Source organism: Homalodisca vitripennis, chromosome 5 (assembly GCF_021130785.1).
Source record: "Homalodisca vitripennis isolate AUS2020 chromosome 5, UT_GWSS_2.1, whole genome shotgun sequence".
NCBI classification, from domain to species: domain Eukaryota; kingdom Metazoa; phylum Arthropoda; class Insecta; order Hemiptera; family Cicadellidae; genus Homalodisca; species Homalodisca vitripennis.
In genome coordinates this window covers 113,545,053-113,564,805 of record NC_060211.1, presented here as the reverse complement: position 1 = coordinate 113,564,805, position 19,753 = coordinate 113,545,053, and the positions used below count along the sequence as shown (strand labels likewise).

Here is a 19,753-nt window from a genome sequence, read left to right as displayed (position 1 = left end):
GATAGATACGATCTATAAGCATGGTGGAGCAACCGAGTTTTCTACTCATAACGTAGCTATGGTAGGAAGTGTTGATTCAATTGAATTTTGAGTTTAGCACCAGTTCAGCGAAAGGATTGAATTTAGCTTCCTTCAATAAAAGGAAGGTGAGCTGGAGCTTAACTCAAAATTCAATTAAATCAAGCCTGTCAGGACGATCCCAAATAGTTGAGGTGCAGAGCACTATACTAGCCCTTAAAAATGCGTATCAATCGCACCCAATACCTGTTACACGAGGGCCTCAAGGATCCATCCTAGGCCCAGTCTTCGTTCTTTTTGTCAATGATTTCCCAACATATCCCAAAGACCACAATACCACATGTGTGATGTATGCAGATGACACAACACTCTTGATAAAAAAAATACCACTGCTGAAGGAATGTACGTTGCTGCATCTAACTCGCTAAATAAGGGTCTGAAGTATTGCAGAGGAAATGGCCTGGCTGTTAATCCGTTATAAACAATACAAGTGAATTTCAGTAAAAGAAACGAATATACTCCTAACGTCTCTGACGTAACAACTGAAAACCATGTAAGATTCCTTGGTGGCACTCTGGATGGAAATCTGACCTGAGCTGAGCACGTAGACAGCCTCTGTAAAAACATCAGCACTGGGATATATGTTGTCCGGCGGATAAAATGAATTTGGGATATTTTCAGGCAGCAATGACAGCTTACCATTCATTAGTGGTGAGGTACGGGCTTATTGTGTGAGGTGGATCCTCTACTGGAAATCGCCACAAGATGTTCATACTACAGAAAAAAATCTATAAGAACCCTTGCTGTTCTTGAACTCCAACAAAGCTGCAGACATGGTTTCTAATCTATGGGAATAATGACCGTTACTGGGCTGTTATTCAAGGAGTACTTTTGCATGCAAATCAGCTAAATCTACAAACAAGGAAAGATCTCCACTTACATAACACCCGTCACGCAGCCGACTTTGTTCTGCCTCCACACCGTACAGCTCTTTTTTTAAGAAAAGCCATCTTACATCGGCCGAAAACTATGGAACATTGAACATGCCAAAAGATTGAAGGGAGAAGCTCTGAAGAGGAAACTTCACTACTTCCTTGTAAACCAGCCATTTTACACCCTTGAAGAATTCCTAGAAGCATGCAGGGAAGAACGGAGATTTCAAAACGCATACTGACATCATTTATTGACAACAATATTAATTTGAATATATTTGACTGTTGTGTTTTAAACATGTGTGACTCAATTACTATTCTTGAAGAATATTGTGAATAAAGACATTTGTCGCGCTACTCGGTGATTCCCAGCGAACGAACGTGTCCCTGACGGTCGCCATCAACGTTTGTTGTCACCAATCTAAACAATGTAATTCTGAAAGGAGCTTCTTCTTTTAACAAAGTTACGCCACATTCAGTCACCTAGTGTGAAAATACCTAACACCCAAATCCTGATAACCCTCAAATTGGATAAATCCTCTCTAACTGACAACTACGTGGAGATCTATAGGCGAAGATCCTAAGACTAATTATAAAAATGTTATCACTTCAAAAACACTTACACTAAACACACACAAAATAATGTAATTTAGCTGTTACATAAAGTTACATTAGATTTGTTGTATATTCTAGTAAGTAACCTTGTAATTTGTAAACCGTATTCATTTTGTTATGTTTATGCATCTATAATAATACTTCACAACCAAAAAATAAAGTTTTTTTTAATATCATCATATTTGTTACTTCGTTTTTTTTATTCTCTAATTGTTAGCTTTAGGCTAGGCTTCGGAATACTTCGTTATGTTGTCTGCTGTGGTGTACTTGTGAACTTGTCGTCTGCCCTTACGTGTTGTTGTCTCAGCAGTCAGCTGTATTCTGTAAGAATTGTTCGGTACGGTGGTTGTAACATTACCGTTCCCATACAAAGGAAAAGAAAACAGTAAACAGTTTACTGTGTAATTCTATATAATATCTTAGTTGTAAATACACTTGAAAATTGAGAATTTGATATAAAATCAGTTGAGATTTGTATAAAATTATAATTAGCGTACTGTATTAAGTTTGAGAGATTTGCCAATATTAGACGTATTCTAATAGTTAGAATATTAGCTTGATAAACTCGGGTACTGACTGACAGTCAGTCTCACAGTGCCTGATCTGAGTGATGGTTGGTTGATAGCGAAAAGTGAAACATCTAACAATGGCAGTGCATATGAATAAGGTTATGTCTTGGTTTGTAATAAGTAATGTGGTAAATAACAATTTGTTAAGTAAAGTTGTGAGTGCCAAAGTAATACATGGCACCAGAAATATGTCTTACACGGTTCGTAAACTTGAGTTTAAAGAATTTGGAGATCCATATAAAGTTTTGAATTTGGTTGAAAGTAAGTGTGAAGAACCTCAAAATAATCAGGTATGTCAAAAAAGGATACTAAGCTAGGACCTATGCTTACATTTATTGGATTTATTTCATATTTGGGTTTCTTTCTCTATAAATTCATATTTAACCTATAATGTTGATACTTTTAGGAATCTAAATTTGTTCTTTTGGACACTTATATTTCCCTCAGTAAAAATTGTTAAGAACTCTTTATATAAGCTAGTGTGTACTGATGTAGAAAAGGAACATTTAGGATGAGAAAACATATAAGGATGTTATTGTGGTCGGCCCTCACAGTAGATCTGGTAGATGGGTAGATCTGACAGTCTGTCAGTTAGGTTAAGTGAGTTTGAATTAGTTAAATAAATAACTACAGTTCAAAATTTTTAACAAAACTATTGAATAGACTGGTTGTTCTCTGTGAATAGGCCGGTTGGAACTAGGTTAGGTAGTTGGCTTCTGGGTAGCCTAGGTCTGACAGTATCTAACTTAACTGTTTGGTTAACTTTCATTGGGTAGGGTACGATAAGCGGACCCGGTTTTTTATATTGAATTTGGCAAACGATATTACTTAATAATAACCATCGATATAATAAATCGATACTGATTAATTATTTTGAACAATTAACTTAAAATCTATACCTTTAGTTGTAAACACTTTCAAATAATAGGCTACTCGTAATGTAATATTTCAATTTTATATAAGTAACATTTGATTATTAAAAATGGCAGTCAATTTTAGAAAACTACACGACATTGCTTGATGAATTTGCCAGATGATAAGACATGTTTTTCGTGACTTCAACATGTTGGACACGTACCGAAAAACCCATTATGTGAAATTTGTGGGAAAGAAACAACTGTAGCTGTGAGAGAAGCAAATATGGTTGTCTTCAGTTTTCCTAATTTTGGTTATAATAATTTGTTTGATCACTGTAAATATTAAATTCATATTTTAATTTAAAACATATGATTGTTATTGAGGACTATAGATGATTTATATCGGTTGATAGTCTCGGATTTGAGATGCGAATATTAGGTATCGTTGATTACATTCTTTGGTACTTTGGGATTGTACCGACCACACCAGTATGAAGAACACAAAAATATAAATTTATAGAAACAAACATGATAGAACGAAAAAACAACTCTTTAATTACAAAATTACAAACTTACAACGATTATTATTGTTACTGGGGTCAGATTCTGTTATATGCCCCCAACGCTTAAACTCTTTTCAATGAACTTAGAACGTTATAAAACGATGTAGTTGAGTAACAGAACTAACATTCCATCAATCAACAAGCATTTCCAGGTATTGTGATCGGTATTGTTGTCGCTGTTATCTTATCTTTCTCGAGAATCCCGATTACGGCAGGCCGCGCGGCATCACATGATTATATTTAAGTTTTTTGCACGGTACATAATTGCCTTTCCATTACAATTCAATTTATATTTCTGATCAACCCCTCTAGAATTTGATATTTAACTGATAGGTACTATCTCCAGGGATGTTTTTCTTACGTTGACATCAGCGCGGGGCAGCACCGAGCCGAAGCCCGTGCTGATGGCCGGAGGCATTTGCATTTTGGGTGGCGGAGTGTGATTAAGAATAAAAACGAGTTTTGTGTGTTTTTTTCAATAAAGAGTTTAGTTTTTGTTTGGTAATGTTTATTTTTGTTTGGTAATGTTTATTTTTGTTTGGTAATGTTTATTTTTGTTGAATTTTTGTGTTTGGAGAAATGTAGGGGTTAAACACGGAAGTACAACAAAGCGACGCACCAGCTGAACGGGCGGCGAGACTCTGCAATCACGTTATCTACTAGACCACTCGACTTTGACCTCTGTCTGAGGATGGGGAGGGGTTTGCGATAAGACAATTCCTGTTTGATATTGACAAAATATTGTTCTATGCTAATCTAGTAATCAGTAGAAGCAAAATGTCAAATAACGATTCATGTCTGGGTGTGGTCGGTATAATCCCAAAGTACCCATTCTTCAATATAAAAAACCGGGTCCGCTTATCGTACCCTACCCCTTTCATTAGTTTATCTCAAGTCACAATCAGTTCAATTATGAAGAATCTTTCGGGCGTCATTAGCACGTAGCATAGTGGTTTATACAATATGCGGTTAACGCAGTTGGCATTTTATGCGTATTTATTGGTGATACTAAAGCTGATACATGTGTGAAAACTTTAAAATAATAAAAATTTTGGTTAACTCAAAAACAAAATTATATTTCAAACAATATTATGCTTATAAACTATATAGTCTACTTTTCCTAAAGGTCACTAAAAACTATTCATATGTTTAAAGTTACGTGTGGAGATGACTTTTAGAAACCTTCTTAATTTTTAAGAGAAATATTTTTGTTTATGAAATTAATTTCAAGTACAGTACATAATTAATTTGGAAAAAGTACGGTTTTATATTTTTATGGGGTGTGAAACATAATCAAATTAGGCTATATATTAATAAGGCTATTAAACATGTTAAACCTATTGATCCTTGAACAAAACTCAAGTGATTGACATAGGAGCTATTTTAGTAGGACTATGTAGAAATTGTTGAAAAAATGTATATATTTCGAAGTAATAGAAATTCTTGTCAGTAGAGTTAGGTATTTATTTAATTTTGAACTTCTCATACAATGACGATTACCCTAGACAATAATGTTTTATTTATACATTTTAGTACCTTAAGTTTTTCAGTCTAGACGTTAACTGAAATATACACCTAGATTTAGAATGTGGGTTTTATAAGTATGGTGTTAAATGCATAGGTTGTAGTGAAGTTCCTGTTGGCTCCGGTGAACCCAGCAGACATCAACACTATCCAGGGAGTGTACCCGATAAAGCCGGAGTTGCCTGGTGTGCCAGGAGCTGAGGCTGTGGGAGAGATTGTGGCTGTAGGATCTCAAGCCAAGACTCTACAAGTGGGTGACCGAGTAATCTGTAACACACAGCCAGCGAGCACCTGGAGGACACATGCAGTGGTCCTTGAGTCTGATCTGCTCAAGGTTAGTTGTATGAGTGTACATGCAGGATTGTCTGCCAAGTTATTATTCTCAACAATAAACAAAACTAATACACTATTCACTTACCACTTAATGTAACACACAGCCAGCGAGCACCTGGAGGACACATGCAGTGGTCCTTGAGTCTGATCTGCTCAAGGTTAGTTGTATGAGTGGACAAGCAGGATTGTCAGCCAAGTTATTACTCTCGACAATAAACAAAACTAATACACTATTCACTTACCACTTAATGTAACACACAGCCAGCGAGCACCTGGAGGACACATGCAGTGGTCCCTGAGTCTGATCTGCTCAAGGTTAGTTGTATGAGTGGACATGCAGGATTGTCAGCCAAGTTATTATTCTCGACAATAAACAAAACTAATACACTATTCACTTACCACTTAATGTAACACACAGCCAGCGAGCACCTGGAGGACACATGCAGTGGTCCTTGAGTCTGATCTGCTCAAGGTTAGTTGTATGAGTGGACAAGCAGGATTGTCAGCCAAGTTATTATTCTCGACAATAAACAAAACTAATGACACTATTCACCTACCACTTAATGTAACACACAGCCAGCGAGCACCTGGAGGACACATGCAGTGGTCCTTGAGTCTGATCTGCTCAAGGTTAGTTGTATGAGTGGACATGCAGGATTGTCAGCCAAGTTATTATTCTCGACAATAAACAAAACTAATACACTATTCACTTACCACTTAATGTAACATACAGCCAGCGAGCACCTGGAGGACACATGCAGTGGTCCCTGAGTCTGATCTGCTCAAGGTTAGTTGTATGAGTGGACAAGCAGGATTGTCAGCCAAGTTATTATTCTCGACAATAAACAAAACTAATACACTATTCACTTACCACTTAATGTAACACACAGCCAGCGAGCACCTGGAGGACACATGCAGTGGTCCTTGAGTCTGATCTGCTCAAGGTTAGTTGTATGAGTGGACAAGCAGGATTGTCAGCCAAGTTATTATTCTCGACAATAAACAAAACTAATACACTATTCACTTACCACTTAATGTAACACACAGCCAGCGAGCACCTGGAGGACACATGCAGTGGTCTCTGAGTCTGATCTGCTCAAGGTTAGTTGTATGAGTGGACATGCAGGATTGTCAGCCAAGTTATTATTCTCGACAATAAACAAAACTAATACACTATTCACTTACCACTTAATGTAACATACAGCCAGCGAGCACCTGGAGGACACATGCAGTGGTCCCTGAGTCTGATCTGCTCAAGGTTAGTTGTATGAGTGGACATGCAGGATTGTCTGCCAAGTTATTATTCTCAACAATAAAAAAACTAATACACTATTCACTTACCACTTAATGTAACACACAGCCAGCGAGCACCTGGAGGACACATGCAGTGGTCCTTGAGTGATCTGCTCAAGGTTAGTTTTATGAGTGGACATGCAGGGTTGTCCGCCAAGTTATTATTCTCAACAATAAACAAAACTAATACACTATTCACTTACCACTTAATGTAACATACAGCCAGCGAGCACCTGGAGGACACATGCAGTGGTCCTTGAGTGATCTGCTCAAGGTTAGTTTTATGAGTGGACATGCAGGGTTGTCCGCCAAGTTATTATTCTCAACAATAAACAAAACTAATACACTATTCACTTACCACTTAATGTAACATACAGCCAGCGAGCACCTGGAGGACACATGCAGTGGTCCCTGAGTCTGATCTGCTCAAGGTTAGTTGTATGAGTGGACATTCAGGGTTGTCCGCCAAGTTATTATTCTCAACAATAAACAAAACTAATACACTATTCACTTACCACTTAATGTAACACACAGCCAGTGAGCACCTGGAGGACACATGCAGTGGTCCCTGAGTCTGATCTGCTCAAGGTTAGTTGTATGAGTGGACATGCAGGATTGTCAGCCAAGTTATTATTCTCAACAATAAAAAAACTAATACACTATTCACTTACCACTTAATGTAACACACAGCCAGCGAGCACCTGGAGGACACATGCAGTGGTCCTTGAGTGATCTGCTCAAGGTTAGTTGTATGAGTGGACATGCAGGGTTGTCCGCCAAGTTATTATTCTCAACAATAAACAAAACTAATACACTATTCACTTACCACTTAATGTAACATACAGCCAGCGAGCACCTGGAGGACACATGCAGTGGTCCCTGAGTCTGATCTGCTCAAGGTTAGTTGTATGAGTGGACATTCAGGGTTGTCCGCCAAGTTATTATTCTCAACAATAAACGAAACTAATACACTATTCACTTACCACTTAATGTAACATACAGCCAGCGAGCACCTGGAGGACACATGCAGTGGTCCCTGAGTCTGATCTGCTCAAGGTTAGTTGTATGAGTGGACATGCAGGGGTGTCTGCCAAGTTATTATTCTCAACAATAAACAAAACTAATACACTATTCACTTACCACTTAATGTAGCCTAGAATAAAATTGTATTGGAGATCATAGAAAACCATTAAATATCAGAAGATCACTGTAAAATATTATTAAACCTTGTATTTGTGTCATATGGGACTTTTAGCCATCACCAAAGAGTGACCTCTAAAATTCATATGTACAGTAAGGAGGATATTATCTGAGGCAGAAGCGGAAGTCAGCAATCACATTTTTGGAAACTTATATAATCCAGCCCCCTCACCATTTGCCTCAAAAAATGTGATCCATCCCGAATAAAATTAATCACATTACAGGATTTCAGTTGCTGTCCATGTGTTTATTGTACGGTAATGAAATGTATTTGTTTATTTTTATGGTATTTAAATCATTTCACATTTGTTGTTAAGCACATAAGATTGATATCATGATCATTGCAATGCACAAAATGTCTTGTTTGGTTGTTGGTTAGTTTATAAATTTAGTATGGTTTCTTATATTTGGCAGCTTGTGTTTTCCCACAATGCATAAAATATTCAAATTTATCATTGCTGCTATAATGCAAACCTTTCAAACCATCTTTCTACATGATCTGCCTACTAGAATTGTATGAAATTTTCTTATCAAATATCACTAAACGTAATCATTGCTAGTATATTGTGTATTTCATTCTGCGAAAGAAAATATGCAATATAGCATATATTTACATAAAATTATATAATTTTATGTAAATATAATTATTAAACATATTACCCAACTCGTACATATAGACCCTTATTTCGTAATTCATCATTTATGTGCATACAGTATTCGCTATTTGCATTGTATAATAAAGTATATATTCCTCCTCATAAATGCTATTGTGAATTTGAGAAAACCCTTTGTGAGAAGCACTAAATAAGCCCACCACTAAAGGAAAGATTACTGTTTCTAGTAAGGATAATAAACATGACAGTTAATGTAGATAAGTAGATTTAGATTTGGTATTGTTACAAAATAGCATATAAAATTCAATTCAATATCATTAGTTTACCTTTTATGATCCTTGTAGTAAAACTCTGATGTTAAATTATCACGCACACATTTTTTTGCAACTTTTAATACTAGAATTTTAAAAGAAAGTAAATTTATAACTTGATATCTCTGTTAAAGTTTAAATGTGAATATTCTTTGTGCATGCTACAATTTTATAAAAATCAAATAGTTAACTATATTTTAATGAATAAGCTTCATGTAAATTGTATAATACAAATTATAAGTATTGAACACTCCTAAAACATATGTTTGTAATATAATCATATGTGTTCTTCTTTTGTTTATTTAGCTATTAGGATTATAAAATAATATATTGAGTAAACAACATCATTCTACTTAATATGTGTGATAAACTAACAACATGAACAAGATCCCAAAAACATCAACATGCTGCTGTTGTGTGCCCCTCAGGTTGGGTTCCCATATAATTGGAGTTATCAATGTTGTTTCCGGCATCTTCAGTATTGTTTTTATGACTACAAACCTAAATTCCTTGCATTCTCAAAGTTTGACCAATTTTTTGATATATGTCTATTTAATACTCAGTTGTGTGTTGATTGCCGCTGGACTGTGCATCATTGTGACAACTTTTAAAAAGTTTCCAGTCTTACTGTTATTTGCAGCCCAAACTATGATATTAGTAGTTTTACTAAAGTTTATTGGAGAAACAATAAAATTGCTTTATGGTCACGAACTGGAAATGTTTATTGTATCCTGTTTTGAATTTGTCCTCTTCTTTTATTTCTTTATTGTACTGGTTAGTTACTACCATCAAATGGTCGGTGTAGAAGAAAATGGAAATGGAGTACAAGGTGAAAGAAACGAACCAGTATGAAAAAAGTATGTTGTTTTAAAAATTTTAAAATATCAGTTCATTGCTTAAGAAATATCAGTATGTTGGGAGTTATAAAACTTAATGCTTGTTTCAAAGAATAATGTACTGTCACATGAGGAAATTTGAATAATGATAATAAATTATACTTTGATATTGTTGATTTCTTCTGTTTCTATGAGGATTGTGAAAATAATCTGTTTTCCTTTTTAAAGTATACAAATAAATTAAATTTCACTTCATTATATATAAGTTAAATAAACGTACTTCTATGTAATTTTCCAAAAATCTTACATTAAGGCATTTATCATTAAGATTTACTATATAACTTTTGAAAGTTTTGTACAATTTGATTGCTGATTTACTTTTAAAATTATCAATAAATAGACAAATCTTATGATGACCGAACCTCTCAGGTATTAATACATACAAGACTGTTTACAATATTGGCGCAAACAGTCCATTAGCTTGAATGACCTGGATTCAACCATCACAGCTGCTATCTCACAACATTTAATGAATGATAGTCAGTTATTTTGACCTTTATCATGTTTAACCTATCCAAGAAAATGAAACCATTGTTGAATGTTATTGATACTAATAATAATAGTGCCAGATCTCCAAAGTAACGGCAAGGCTAGACACATTCTGCATCCTTTAAAAACTTTTTCTGTGACAAAGAAATCATACCGTCTCCATATCCTCCAAATTAGCTTTTCACAGTCGGCAACATTTTATAACGGCTGTGTTAACTCTCTTAGTAACAGATGACTGTGAATAAATACTCGATGATCCACAACAGCAGTTGTGTGTGTACATCACTGGAATTCAATGTTTATGATGATATTTGAAGTTTAGTGTCAGATGACAGTGAATGAATACTCGGTGGTCTACTACAGCTAAAATTAATGGTCATGTATTACTGTGTTGCATGGATATACTAGTAATTCAGGTGTATAAATATTAATACTCAGTAACAAGAGAGGTGACGTAGTTGTTGGATTTTTACTAAGTTTATTATTGCACATTATCCTACTAGTATTTATATAGGACATCCTGGTATTGTATATTAACTGTCTTTAGTCATCATGGTAGTAACACTCTATAGGCAGATGTGACTTATAAAAGTGTATTACAACAGTTTAACTCACATTATCCTACTGGTACTTATATACTTATACAGGACACACTGGTGTTGTTTATTGTATTAAGTAGTCATGGTAGTAATACTGTACAGACAGACAGATGTGTGTTGAAATGGGTCCAAACTAATAATTTTAGCTAACATTAGTTCTCGGTTATGTGTAACTAATGTATTTGTTACCATGTAGTGCATATCTATTGTCTTTTTTTTTTTTTTTTTTTTTTTTTTTTTTTTTTTTTTTTTTTTATTTTAACCACGTTTCTCAGACTTCATGAATGTCATTCTTTAGAATATCCTATGTGTAATAGACTTATCTATAATTTTATTCTTAGAAGAAAACTTTTGTCTCCAATGTGTGTATTCTAAATTCTCAAAATGTGTATATTTAAGATGAACAGTCATTTCTTGCTATAAAATCATCTTACATCTGCTGTTAAGGTGCCAAAAGATATCGGCCTGGTGGAAGCTGCTGGTGCGACCTCGAACCCAGCCACTGCCTACAGAATGCTGAAGGACTTTGTGACATTGGCACCGGGGGAGGTCGTAGTGCAGAATGGGGGCAACAGTGCTGTGGGTCAGAACGTGATACAGTTGGCGGCAGCTTGGGGACTAGTGAGCGTAAATGTGGTACGTGACAGACCTGACCTCCCAGCACTTCAGAGTTATCTCACACAGCTGGGTGCTCATCATGTGCTTACTGAGGGCGAATTTGAGAAGTGAGTGCAAGTTTTCCTGAGTATTAAACATTACAATTGTTTTCTATAGATAGCATTAGAAAATCTTACTATACTGTACAAAATGTAAATTTATAATTACCGTTTGAATTATTGTGTTTATTCAATGCTGGCTGGGTATGATCTGTATTGTGAAGAGGATGGTAAAATGTCTTCCATTCAGATGCTTGTATGCATATGAGTAGTATATAGTCTTATAATGGTGAGGAAGCCAGGAAGCAGGCCTTATAGTTGTTTCTGGAAGGTATTTCATAAGTTTGTCATCATTTATTGTATAGTTACCAAACCTATGAGTGATACTCCTTTTGATGAGGATCTGATGTTTTGTTCGTTGTTGGCAAAAATATAATTACTAGTTTTATTTCACAAGCACAGAATTAATATTAGTCTTAAGGGTATTCGATCACCAATTTTTGTTACGAAAATGTCTTTGTTATGAATCACTAATACTCAAATTGAAATTGTAACATTCAACAATTTAATTTAGATCTTTTATTTGTGTTATTAAATTAAATTTGTACACATATTTATAAAGTTATGGTTGAGGGTTTAACAAACCCTGCTCTGCCACTTGTTGCTAATGTGTGAAATTCTATTTCTGTCTGTCTGTACGAACAACAAGACTTATCGTTTAACACTTAGTGTTAAACAAGTCGACTTTGTTGATTGAAATTTGATTTGAAACTATCTAGACTGCCTCTACATCACAATTGAAAATGGTAAACATTGGTAGTCTTGATTTCTGTCTGTCAGAAAGTGACTCTGGTTGTACTGGCCTTATAATCATGGTAGGAATAAACAAACCAGTAAACAGAATATGTTGTGACAGATGTTAATCATTAGATATTTTTCAATAACTTAACATTGTTGGATTGGTTGGCTTTACACAAATCGTGAAAGAGTAAAAGGCTTTTTCACTGTACTACCACCAGGATATTACTTGTTTTTCTATTTTGTATACTACCAAAGAAAGTAAGTGATATATTCACTAGTGGTGTAAAACCAGTAGTTAGTTCCAACAGCTGCTTCAAAAAATTAAATAATTGTAATGACATGTTTTGGTGATTTCTAAGCATGTTGAAAAGATGAACTGTTAAGTCTAATTGTGGATAATGTAAAAGACAACGGTAGTTTCCTGGACAGAATGTATTAACAATAACAAAGCACTTTCAAGCAAAGTTTTACATTCACTGACAAAGAATGTTGATTTAAACCGTGCAATATCATTATAAAATACATGTCTTTGCGTCCCATTGTGTTTTGAAATAAATTATGTAATAATAATCATAGTACTTATTATATGATGTAGTATTGTAAAAAATAGTGGGAAAAAACTTGTGTGAAAATGTATTTTTCCAGTATTTGTCTTTTTAAATTGCTCATACTGCTGCTACTACTTTTTTGTTTTAGTAAGAAAACATAATTTTTTCCATTATTTGAGAAATATACTATTTTATCTTGTTTTCTTGACTGAGAGTGCTGATGAATGGGATGCACCAAGGATGAATCTCATGTATGGTAGTTCAAAAGGTTCTATCAAATTATTTTTTTGTCTTTATGTTAGTTGCAGATGATTTTAAACTAATTTTTTGTAGACATGGGCCTCATTTGGTTTGACCCTTCCTTTTGTCTAACTCTATTTTAGAATTCAAAATTGTAACATCGGTCTATTGGGAGGCACTACCCGGGCCAAGATATAGTCTGCTTTGGGTTGAATGCAAAGCCCATGCTGACTTGAAGTGTGGTGTGTGTTTACCTTTAGACTAGGATGAAACACTAATCAAAATCTGCCTCCAGGACCGAAGTGTTCTCTCTAAATTTTAAGGCTGTTCACAGAAACCTTACTAATTACAAAGAGAATGTGAATTAGACAGTCATTAATCATGATATTATCGTCTGGGTGTGCTCTCCTAGAATACTTGTACCTTACTCTTGCCAAGGCATCACTGACAAAAAGAACATTACATGATTATTCTCCTTCACGCATCTACAAATCTCAGTGAAGTAATTTATGGGCTGTAAAAAGACCTACTACTGACCTAATGTAGGGTTTCCAGGATTATAGCATCTTTCTTCATCGTGCACGTAGACCTGAAATAATATCTCACAACTGTCTTTAAGTATTTTTTCACTTCAGCTGCCATATGTTCTTGTAGCAACTATTACTTGACTGGTTTTTCCAAAACTCGCAGGGAGTGCCATAATTTGATCAAGAGCAATCAAGGTACAATTCACTTCTTCTCTTGAAAATTTTATTTTTTTTATTTCCAGAAAGTACATAACATTTATCTTTTCTTTTTCAATTTTTAGTAACCAAAGGTGCTTATTAAGAAATATAATAATAAATAGTTTTTAAGAAGAAAACATGTAATAGTTATAACAGAATAAAATATTTGAAAAAATTGTGAAACAGAGGTCCAGGATCCATCAAGGTGACTACTTAAATTTTCAATTTTTTTATATAAAACTATTTTTAGAATTAATCGATTCCTGCAATTAAGAATGCTTCAGAAATTAGAGTAAATCTAGGTGATAGTCAAGAGAAACAAGTTTGTTGTGTTGGTAAGTGTAAGAGGTGGGTGAGGGAGATGTTTAGATCTGCCTGTGTTTGGTGACGATAATCGGCTTTCCACCTTTCTACTAACACAGATATGGAATATGATTCAAAGATATTGGAATGAGTCAGAGATATTGGATACGTATAATATTTAGGCAGTATAAAATTACCTAGTAGCTGAAATAGATTTATTAATGAGGACTGGTACTACTTAAACAATCTGAACATATCATTTCTTGTGAGTGAGAGATTGGGAATATTATAAAATGGATATTGTTATACATAGGAACTAAAAGCTGTTTCAAAAAAGGTTGACGGACAGACAGAATAGCAGAATTGTAAAAGAGAGTTTAGATTATTCAATTTTCAAAATAGATTTGAGAACATTAAGAGGTTGAAGTACAGTTTTAAAAGTCCCTCTGAAATCAATAATATCATACATAAAAACAACTGGACGGAGTACTTCAGGAATCTTATTTACTTGTTTCCATTCATTTTCTGTTACACATGTTACATGCATAGATAGTTCCTTAGTAGCCTGCTGGTGCTTCAAATCTAATCTGGATGTGACCATACTCCAGACAGCAATAAGAACATGCTATGATTGCCTGACTGTCAGTACATACAGACTTATCTGACAGAGGGAAACTTCTTCATCGTTTTACTTGTACACAAAATTTCACATTTTTCACTAAAAAACCATTGAGGTTAAGTGAAATTTATTAAAGATCGTCACCAAACTATTGTAAGTTATTTTCAAAATGGTTTGAAGAAAACTAAGGAAATCTTTTTATTGCATTAAAAAAATAAAAAATGACTCTGGAAATATCCAAGAACAAATTAAAAAAAATTAATATACAGTATTAATTGCAAGCTGTCAATTTTGAAATGGCGTCTCAATGTGAATTGTGTGGAGTCTTTGATGCGTCCTCACAAGAGTAATAGCGGTCTATACAATGGGTGGAGTGAATAAAACCTAGAATCTACTGGTTAGCACCTAGCCCCTAAGTCCTAGCTCTTCCTCAAATCGGAGTGAATAAACAAATGCTAGGTCTAGGTAGAAAAACATCTACCCTAGTTTTAAGAAGTAACCGGAAAAACTTGAGCAACTGCTAGGCATAGCACTTGCTAAGCCCTAGCAACAACTAGGTTTCATGTTGTGACTTGTTCCCCCCCTCCTCTCTCCTCCGCCGCAGCGCCGCGCCGCGCCGCTCCGTTTTCGATGCAGTCTTGTCTCTTGTCACTACTCACTAGTCAGTTCGCTTGTAGTTCGCTTTGTGTTCAGGATAATTATTTCGACTGTTCGACTGTTTGATTGGAAATTAGTTACCATCACAGCAGTCATGGTCATCCAGCGACGAAGATGTTGGTGACGATAAATATTTAGACAGGGCTTTGTTTGTCAAACTGGTGACTCAACACCCAGTAATAATTGAAAAATGCAAAACTCCATCTGCTGTTAAGGCCAAAAAAGATGCCTGGAAAATTGTCAGTGAGGATTACTCATCAGCTACAGGGAAAGTTGTAACAGTTGTTCAACTAAAATAAGCTGTTGAGTAATATGAAGTCGAATATCAAAATAAAAACAGACAAAAAACAAACTGGGAACAAGCCAATAAAGATGAAATCATGGGAAACCGAATTTCATGATTTTTTAAGTCAAGGAAACAACCCTGTATTTTCTAAAGTACCAGGGAGTATTTCTATTGGAACATCAAGCAATCCTACAACATCAGCGACGAAAACCCTAGCTGAAGTTGAGCAGTCCGACGACGAGAACCTTAGCAATGAAGGAACTGTTTGGTGGCGGAAAAAAAAACTGTGACTAAAGTGAGAAAAAGTGCCAAAACCGTTATGGCCTATGAAAGTGATGAAACAAAGGACCTCTCTATACCTCAACTTCAACGGATTGTTTTGCTGCAGCAAAATGCAGTTGAACAAATTGAAACTGAAAAGAGAAAAAAATAAACTTGAAAATGAGAAGAAAAGTTTCTTCTCAAGATGTTTGCTTCTCAAACTGATAATGAAGATTTTCATGTTTACCTAAACTTATAAATTAATATTTCCTAGCTAAGTAGTAAATTGTTATCGAAATAATAAATAAATATACCACTCAACCTTTATCCCTAATCCCTAAAAAAAAACAAAAAAAAAAAAAAAAACCAAAAAAAAAAACCAAAAAAAATTAAACAGTACCAGCTAACTGGCCCAACTTTTTTCCATTTGTGTATTTTGTAAAACGGTCACAAGACATGGGTAATTCGAGTAAATACTCACTTTATTGATTTACAAACAACATCATTTCTCTCGCTTGTCAGCACCTCGACCAGTGGTTCCTGGATTCTCATGTTGTACGTCTATTTCTTCAATTTCATCGTCACCATTGATCTCAAAATTGTCATCATAAACATCACCAAGATATTTGGCAATATTATGTAGGACTGCACAACAGACGACTACTTTAGGCACTTTTTTCCGAAGCCACACGAACACAGTTATACCCAGTATCGGAAATCTTCTTTTTATCTGTCCAAAACACCTTTCGATCACAACTCTTTCCCTAGAATGACACCAAATTAAACCGCCTTTTCTGCTTCATTTGTTGGTGGTTTGAAGGGGTTATTAACCATGGTGATATTCCGTACCCGGAATCGCCAAGAAGACATACTCTACCATCAAAACGTGACATGATCTCCCTAACTGGACTTCTGCGCCAAATTCGTGCGTCAATGCACACTCCCTGGCCACTCTGCACTTATGCTAGTAAATCTTTCAAGAGCGTCACATGTACCCTGTACATTTATTGTAATACACCCTTTTCTATTTACATATTCGTCCCCATGCAGATTAGGCTTTTTAATTTGTACGTGAGTGCAATCTAGCGCCCCGATCACAGTTGGTAAACGGAAATTTCTCTGCCATTGAATTTTGCTCTCATTAATTTCTTCGACTGTTGCTGGAAAAATGTATCCAAAAATTAGCTCTATCAATAATCTTATCCATAACATAGCTTACAGTTTTGCATGCTGTAGTTTCTGTGAACGCCAACGTCCTCGGCTATGCCAGACTGAAAACCAGGATCGGCTACGAAACGTAAGAAAACCTCCATTTGTTTCCTTGGAGAAAGTCCACCGCCACGAGTGTCAGTTTCATTCAAAAAACTCCGCGGCTAAAAAATCAATACTTTTCGGACTCAAACCTTAACAGTTCCTTACACTTATTTATCTCTCGTCGAGCACCATAATGTTTATGCTGTCGAACTTGCATAAACTCCGCCATGGCTGATGTCCAACAAACACTAAGTAAAAAGCTAAGCATGCCTCGGTGCTGACTTAACAAAAGCCTAGCAGTTGCTAGCTTTTAAATTGAGAAAGTTGTGTTTTATTCACTCGGTATTGTAAGCAAGTGCTAGGTTTTCCGGAAAAATCCTAGCAACTCCTACCCCCTAGCAACTGCTAGCTTTTTATTCACACCAAAACCAAGCAGTACTTAAAAATCTCTTAGACTTAGCAAATGCTAGGTTTTATTCACTTCACCCATTATCCTCACTTATCTTTCTCTATGTTATTCTCTGATGTAAAATGACTCCACATAGGGTCCTTGTCATGGTTACTTTAATCTTACCATGATCTCCAGGTCATCTATAAAGTGTGTGTGTTCTTCCCAAATCTCAATGAGATTATGATCTGCAGTGTCATAAAACATTTGCATGGGTGGACACAATGCCTGTAAACTATCCTCTAAGACGTACATACTGAACCTTGTTTAATATCAAATATATCATGTAAAACATCTGCCCTTCTTTCAGATACCTGCTTTTTAGCCTGTTCTGCATCAGTTGTAGACTTTTGTTTGCTTCACTATGTTGTGAGGCTAACGGTAGCATACATTTTACAGATCATTCTAACATAATTTCATTTATTATCCTGTTATTTTTGTATCACTTTTGAATGTGGATCTATAACACATCTTCAGTTATTGAAAAGAATGAAGATTATGTAGTAATAGTTTATATGATATAAAGGAGTAACAACTTTTAAATTACATTTAGATCAATATAAATTAACTTATCAATAAAGGTTATAGATTTGGTTTCAATAAATCAACTTCTTACCTTATAGCCACAAACACTCAATGAGACTTCCATTGATCATGTGGCGTACATACCATTTGAAGTCACTCTTACAAACTCTTGTGAATGCAGAATATATTAATGCTCAGACCACTGGTAGAGACGCTGATAAGAGTGGTAGGAACACTACATCTTTGATGTATCCCAGTGAAAAAAATTTAGATCCAGGTCCAAAGAATGTGGGGAGTCATGTAACTGGCACATCTGAACAATTCCGTTTACATGGAAAGCAATTATTTGAGAAGATCCAGGACATTGGTGATGTGGTGCACCATCTTCCTTGAAGACACAACATCTTTGTCAATCTCTGAGATTAACTACTTGTCCAGTGTATTTAAGTACAATATACTGTTTTCTCTTTGAAAAAAGAAAATACTGTAAACTTTTCTTTTACTCAGTAATTCAAAAATATTGTTTTGAGCCATCACGAACATGCTCCATTGGTGGTTTGGTATGAAGTTTTACTCCCTTAAATTGTAAACTTTTCTTTAGTAATTTTATCACTTAAGTGTGAAGTTAATCCACTGAACATTATGTTTGCAATAATATCTTCTCCTCCATTTAATTTATGTAATATTTCCACCAAAAGTATTTATATTTAGTATTATTAATATTATATTATATTAAAGCTATATCTTTAAATACAAAGTATTTTTCAAATGTTTGTTCTCCAGGCAAAGGGACTTTTTTGAAAAGAATTCACTGAAGAAACCACAGCTGGCACTGAACTGTGTGGGTGGGAAGAGTGCGCTGAGTATACTCCGAGCTCTGAGAAACAACGGGGTGATGGTCACATATGGTGGCATGTCACGAGAGCCTGTCACAGCACCTACATCTGTCTTCATCTTCAAGGACATTTCTCTGCACGGCTTTTGGATGACTAGATGGCACAAGAGTCACCGCAACACTGAAGTCCAGAAGGAAATGTACAAGGACTTGTTTGACTTAATGAGACAAGGGAAACTCAAGGCACCCTCACACAAGATAGTCCCCCTAGACCAATACAAAGATGCTATCTCCAACACAATGAACGTTAAAGGCTATGCAGGATTTAAGTACTTTTTAGACTTAAGTTAGAACCCCCCACCAAAATTGGGGATCAGTACTGATTCACTACTATAAAAGATCTGTGATTTTCAATAATATTCAAGTCTAGTAAGTTAATGGGAATAAAATTGTTATTTATATTTAAGGAGTTGAACATTTTCATTTGCTTAATTATCCTTAATCCTTTTGTTCCACAATTTTAGATTACATTATTTACACTATTTAGACATTTTAAAAATCTTCTTTGAATATAGTGTCTTTTTTCATAGAGGTTAGTAAATATTGTACTCAGTAAATTAACAGATTAGTTTGTGAACAATTTTTTTATAAAGATATTTTACTCATATAAAAATATATGTTTGTATAACTGTTTTCTCAGATCTCAATATTGAAAAGCAAATTTTATATTGGAAAGCAAACTCGAGAGGCTGGACAAATTTCTTTTCTGTCCATCTGTCTCG

General features: G+C 35.1%; 1 protein-coding gene across 1 annotated transcript; it reads left to right on the top strand.

Annotated features, from left to right (window-relative positions):
* Positions 1-1,882: 1,882 nt before the first annotated feature.
* Positions 1,883-19,437, top strand: LOC124362741 (enoyl-[acyl-carrier-protein] reductase, mitochondrial). The gene is made up of 4 exons (XM_046817482.1): positions 1,883-2,424; positions 5,176-5,412; positions 11,261-11,538; positions 18,920-19,437. The coding sequence occupies exons 1-4, from the start codon at positions 2,212-2,214 to the stop codon at positions 19,320-19,322; spliced, it is 1,131 nt and encodes a 376-aa protein (XP_046673438.1). The 5' UTR covers positions 1,883-2,211; the 3' UTR covers positions 19,323-19,437.
* Positions 19,438-19,753: the final 316 nt, after the last annotated feature.

What these genes read in the sequence shown, in the direction of transcription:
- LOC124362741 (XM_046817482.1), top strand. Translation starts at nt 2,212, where the DNA reads ATGGCAGTGCATATGAATAAGGTTATGTCTTGGTTTGTAATAAGTAAT. An exon ending in AAGAACCTCAAAATAATCAG is followed by an intron (nt 2,425 to 5,175) that starts GTATGTCAAAAA and finishes TTAAATGCATAG; the next exon opens with GTTGTAGTGAAGTTCCTGTT. An exon ending in TTGAGTCTGATCTGCTCAAG is followed by an intron (nt 5,413 to 11,260) that starts GTTAGTTGTATG and finishes TCTGCTGTTAAG; the next exon opens with GTGCCAAAAGATATCGGCCT.